General features: G+C 46.4%; 1 protein-coding gene across 1 annotated transcript in view; it reads right to left on the reverse strand.

Annotated features, from left to right (window-relative positions):
- Positions 1 to 5,757, reverse strand: part of arap2 (ArfGAP with RhoGAP domain, ankyrin repeat and PH domain 2) — a 111,178-nt gene extending 105,421 nt beyond the window's left edge. The window contains exons 1-2 of the mRNA XM_070993119.1: positions 4,859 to 5,757; positions 3,618 to 3,700 (exon numbers count right to left, since the gene is read on the reverse strand). Of these exons, the coding sequence (XP_070849220.1) occupies positions 3,618 to 3,700; positions 4,859 to 5,697 (922 nt within the window). The 5' untranslated portion in view covers positions 5,698 to 5,757. The remainder of the gene's footprint in view (positions 1 to 3,617; positions 3,701 to 4,858) is intronic.
- Between the last annotated feature and the right edge of the window lie 243 nt (positions 5,758 to 6,000).

The raw sequence follows: 6,000 nt of genomic DNA on the forward strand, positions 1-6,000 counted from the left end.
AAATTTTAAATCACTCAGATGTTATAGTGCCCTTTGATTAAAGCAACTCATTGATCTGAATAAATGTGTGAACCCTTGATCCATGTAAGCAGTAAACTAATTAAATTTTGTTTAAGCATGCCTATCTCTCCGCCTCGGCCCTTTCCTCGCCCAACTGGGAGTACGATCCTCCTCAGTCTGCCTCAAACAGGCTGAGTCCCTGCCAAGGCCATTTCTCTGTCTTGGCTCCTGCAGGGACCGTGGTCGGTGGTCGGTGGAAGCGAAGACGAAGAAGAAGAGTGACTCTGGCCAGACACTATTAGTCTGGAGACCCGGGGGCCACCCTGCGTGGGCCACAGCCTGTCACTGTGAAAAATGACACCACCCTCTCCTGAGGATTGTGAGGGCCAGAAGACGCCGCCACGGGGGCTAGACACATACACACACACATACAGACGTTGGTGCAGAAGCAAATATGCACGCGGACAGCGGCGCACGAAGACTGAAACACCCTCAGACGCATAAAGATGCCTCGAGACGAACACGGACATAAAAGGACGGACAGCTAAATGAGAGCCGGTGCAGATGTGAATGTGCTGCTCCTTAAAGCTTTACAGAGCTACACTTCCAAACAATGCAGGCCATTACGGACGGACACAAAGGGCATGTACTGGGCTTTATGAAGGGGTCAGTTTACTTGATGATAGAATCCACTCCAACACAGCCGCCCTCTCCACGGACAGGCTTGGTGGGCAGATAGCAAGCATCAATCATCATCTATCAGCCGACCTTCAGGCCACTCGCAATTCTCTCTGAGGGGCCGCAGGAAGCTACTGTACTCAATTCCTGTCCGATTCCCTCTATTCTTCCCTCACTGGATCCGTCTGTGGCTTCTGCCTTTGTTTCTCTCATCCGACAGCGCGGCGTCTTTATCTGCTCCCGACCAGACGCCCTCTCAAGTCGCAGTCTGGGAAACGGCCGAGATGCCGCCATCAGCTTGGAGTTAGTGAGGAGATTGATTTTGTTTGGAACGAAGCCTCCGTTCTTTAAAGGCAGGGGGTTCCAGGTCGGCTGGTTATTATTGCTCCGCTGTGTCTTTCCCACGCCGAACATGGAGGACACACAACCGCCGCCACCTGAATTCAAATTAGTCACCAAACAATTTAGTTTTTCTGTCGCAGGTTCTCTGAATGCACCAGTGAGTCGTAAAACAAGTTGAGAGTGCTTTTCTTTTTTCATAGCTGTTTTGTTCTTCTAAATGATGACAATGGGGATGATAATACCATAATTGATCATCATAAATTACCGAATGTCCCTGCTGAGGGACAATGAAGGTTTATCTCGTCTTACAATAAGGATTATTATGTTTATATTATTTTCATCCTGCTATTGTTGTCAGGTTACTTAAGAAAGCTCCTACAGATTCTATATATTTCAACTTGAGCAAAAAAGCAAACTACAGTCAAATAAAATCCTCAGCTGTACAAATCTTAGCATGCTAACAAACTAAACAAAGACAGTAAACATGGTTAACACACTGCTAAGACCTGCTAAACAGCAGCATTTGGCCTTTCAGCGCTAAGCTTATGCTAGCATGCTAATCTTAGCATCCAGCTAAAGTCTCCCAGAGCCATCATAATCGATTCATCTAGCAATTATTTTGCTTGATTGCTCGTTTAATCTACAAAATGAGATTTTTATTACGGAAAATGGCCATGATAATATCTGAGAGCCCGAGGCAATGTCTTCAAACTGTTTGTTTTGTCTGACCAACAGTCCCAAATCCAAGAACACTCCATTAATAATAATAATATTAAACAGGAAAAGAGAGTAAAGTCCCACATCAGAGCAGCTGAAACCAGCTAAAGTTTGATAGTTCTACTTGACAAATTGTTTTAGGAGTAAATATTCTGTCCAGGGCAGAAATGGACAAAACTATGGCCCTGGATCATATGTTTTACCTTCCAGCTCCAAAAATCCCCACCTGCATCGAGGAGAAGTGGTTTTCTTCCTGCGGCTATTCAGGTGTGTGGATTCAACAATATTCAGGAGGAAGATTGTTTATGTGAGCTGTGTGGTTAGGGAAGAATGGAGAAGGGGGTCTCACTTTGCTTTGCTGTGTACATACTATGATGATTCATGAGAGTTAATTTAAAAAACAAAAATCTGGTGTATGGATGATGATTTTCACTTGCCTGAAAAATAACGCAGAATTTATTCTGATATATTTAGCATTTCTTCTGATGTAGTATTACACAGAACGAGCCTTGCCAGCGATTTATGAATTTTGCTGTGTGAAGGTGTGAAAGTCTTCCCCCAAGGTCACACCTGTCAGCAGCACAGCAGAGTCACACAAATAAATACCCGACACATTCATAGTGCTTAGAAAAGGAAGTGCGTTGAACTGAGAGGTGTGTGTGCGCCAATGAACAATCAAAGGACTTCAAAAGCAGACATACGAGTGTATTTACTACTGCTTTTTTAATCACTGAATAATTTGCCAAGTCCGCTGTGTTACTGAACAAGCACAAGACAGACAAGTGTTTTCTCAATTAGATTTGTCTCGTGAAAGAAACTTATTTTAAAGGGGAGGTGTCGGGGTGTTAATTAAAATTCTGTCAGCCTGCAATCGCAAGTTTTGATCGAATGCAACAACTGTTCCGGGGGACTGCACTGCACATTTTATTCAAGTTTTGGATCTCATCTCGGAATAAACTCTTCAAATATGCTTGGGTAAAATAATATGTCAAATAACGCCTTGCTAGGCCTCGCTGTAAAGGGAGATTTAGCTCCCCGTTTCCCTGCTCTGGGACCGCCTTGACTCCCTCTCTTCCTCCGTCTCTCAGCCTGTTTTGCATCCGTCTCCTCTTCCTTCTTCCCAGCCCGCTTCACTGGCTTGCCTTTCTCTCTAGTCTCACTCGCTGTCTTGTTCCATACAGAGAAAAAGTTGGAAAAACAAGGCCTACCAAGAGACTGCTGCAGCAAAGGTAAACGGAACAAGCGAGGAAGGGGAAGCCAAAAAAGGAAGGTGAGAGGGGATAAAGTGTAGAAAACGGACAGAAAACTGTTGATATGCTGCGCATGGCTGCAAGAGACGTGGTCAGATACAGCCCCCGAAAAGACTGCTGTGTTCACAGGTGTTTCACACGCATTCATCCAGGCTGTCATCACAGAAAAGTGCCACATAATCCTCGGAGAACACGTCTACCTCAGCACAGAAAGCCGCTCACGTAGCATCTCATCAGACGAGACACGAGGGTCGACGAAGCCCAATACATCCAGCGAGGGAGGAGGAAAAATTCAAAACATATTTGTACTGGTTGTACTACAAGCCTGTGTGTTGTTAGCAAAGTTAAACAACTTCTAAAAAACTTTGGCGAGCCGGGCGACAGCGATGCACACTCGGGTCTCGCTGAGGGACAAGATGTGAGAGAGCATATTCCCTATGAGATGTGCGCTTGAAACGGGGGCGACGGCGTTTCCCACGACACAGCTGCCGAACACCCCCACCCCACCCACGCGCTACCCTCATCTCCTCTCCCCTCTTTCATCCGGGCAAACAACAGCACCGCTGACTCTGCTGCCGAATGAAATATTCATGGCAGAGATGAAGCAGATGCAGCTGAAAGACTGTGTACCTTTCTGTATGCTGTTTCCACCGGTGGGACCCTCTGAGCCGGTTAGGTGTTCAGGGCTGGTTGTTTGCGCCGGTGGTGCGCTCCTGAGGAGAAAGAGAAATCAGTGGGTTAGAACCACCAGTGCAGCACGTGGGGAAAATAGGTAACACCGTTTAGACGTAAAGGCGTTCAGAATAGAGATGTGGAACTCTTAAAGTTAGTTTCGCAGCTCAAAAGTTCAAGGATGTACAGTTCGAAGGCCATCAGACGTAAACGGGACGTGGAATGCAGAATTGAATATGAAATTGGAGGCCTCAGGTTCTCCATCAGCATAAACCCGAACAGAGAAAGTTTCCATATTTTTTCACATTGGAAGTCTTGTTTTCATATTCATTCACGCCGTGGCGGTGTGCAAATTTATTTCACCGTGTGCTCCTCACCTTCTAGCTTGTTTGATGACTTCTCAGAAACTGCACATAAACTTTCATAAAGTCAAACTTTATGCCTAAAGGAACAGTTCAACACTTAGGAAAACACTTATGTGCTTTCTTGCAAAGAGTTCGGTGAGAAATGTTATGACCACTTTCATGTATGTATTTTTTATATGAAGATACTGCCAGCAGTCAGTTAGCTTAGCGCAAAGCTTTAGACAGCTACTTAAACAGTCTTACTCCTTTAAAGAGGAAAGTTTGAGAATCTGAGACACTCGCTTTCTTCCCAAAAGTTAGATGAAAAGATTGAGTCTCACGCTGGCTAAGTTACCGACAGCAGCCGGTTAGCTTAGCTTAACAAAAGATATCCTATTGAAGCTCACAAATCATATGGATCATTATATCTTGATTGCTTATTTCATGCAAGTCTCTCGTGTCTATAGAATAAATATGAAGCTACTGCCAAACACCGGTTAGCTTAGCTTAGCACAAAGACTGGAAAAAGGGGGAAACAGCTAGCTTTTGGCTTTTTGGCTAAATCTGACACATTTACATTATACTGATGTTAATTAATATGTGTTGTTTGTGACAAATTAATCAATTAAGTCACTTCAGATCATTTGTGGTGATTAAATAAATTAATGTATGAATATAGTGTGTTAATAATGAGCTTTAGAGGTTTTGTTGCCTTTGGACAAAGCTAGGCTAGCTGTTTCCAGTCTTCGTGCTACAGTAAGCTAAGCCAATCAGGCATTTTTCTCTAACGCTCTGCAACAAAGTGAGTGAGAGCATTTCCCAAAATGCTGAACTGAAGTTTCTCTGGGAGTGTACCTGCCCTGTAGTGCCGGTATGGCTGGAGTGGGGATTTCAGGGACGGGCCGGTGCCTCAGCCGGTAGGAGCGAGTGAGCCGTGGACCTTTAACAGCATTAAAACTTGGCTGTGCCTCATAGATGGAGTTTTCCACCATTTCACCACGAAAACCCCCAGTGTCGTCAGCGAGCCCTGGGTGGGAGCCTTCAGCGGGACAGGGGATGGAGTCGGTGCCAGACATCGAGGGGTCCTCTGAGGAAATCTCCCAGTCTGAGGGCATATCAGAAATGGAGAGGGACTCACTGCTGCTGCTGCTGCTGCTGCTGCTGCTGCTGCTGCTGGAGGGCACAGCGGCATGTTCACGTATGGATGTCTGAATGTTCTGCGGATTGCGGGGGGCCGGCTGAGGCGGACGCATGTACCGGCTCTCTGGGACATCCTCAGTTTCAGGTCCCAGTCCTGCTCCTGCAGGCAAAGTCTGACTCCCCTCCAAATCACACTCTCTCCTCTCCTTTGGCTGCTGGTGCTGACATGAAGTCCCCCTCTTTCTATCCGTCAGGAAGATGTGTCTCGGGTGTGGCACGGGCTTCCTTCGGCGCCCCCCGTTCTCCATCCCTCCCTCTTCATCTTCCTCACCGCCGCTCTGCTGCTTCACCCCTAGCGCTTCCAAACTCCTGAGGATGCGCCTACGATGGCCTGTTGGAAACACTCTAAGCTCCAGCAGGCGCTCATCCGTGAGGTCCTTGCACTCAACCAGAGATTGATAGCCTCCTTGCTGGAAACATGAGGTATACTGGGACAGGCGGAGGGTGACGAGCCACTCCACGATCTCTTGGCTAGGCTTTGGAGCCTCTGACATGATGCTCTCGTCTCACCTCTGCCACATCAGGAAGAACTTCAGAAGTAGTCCAGCTTTAAACTGCAGACACAAAAACAGAAACAAATAAGTGATGGGCAAAATACTGTAAAGTGGCTGTGAGTCCACTCTTTTCAAGGGTTGAATTTTACCTTTAAAAATCACTTTGATGGCATCATTCTCGCTCTCATTTCTGGGAATACCTTACCAAGAGTCAGCTGACAGGATCGCCACCACTCTCATATCCGCACGGTGCATGTGAAGCTACAGCCTGAGGACAGTTAGCCCATCTTAGCATGAAGCAGG

Source organism: Chaetodon trifascialis, chromosome 23, assembly GCF_039877785.1.
Source record: "Chaetodon trifascialis isolate fChaTrf1 chromosome 23, fChaTrf1.hap1, whole genome shotgun sequence".
Taxonomy (NCBI): Eukaryota; Metazoa; Chordata; class Actinopteri; order Chaetodontiformes; family Chaetodontidae; genus Chaetodon; species Chaetodon trifascialis.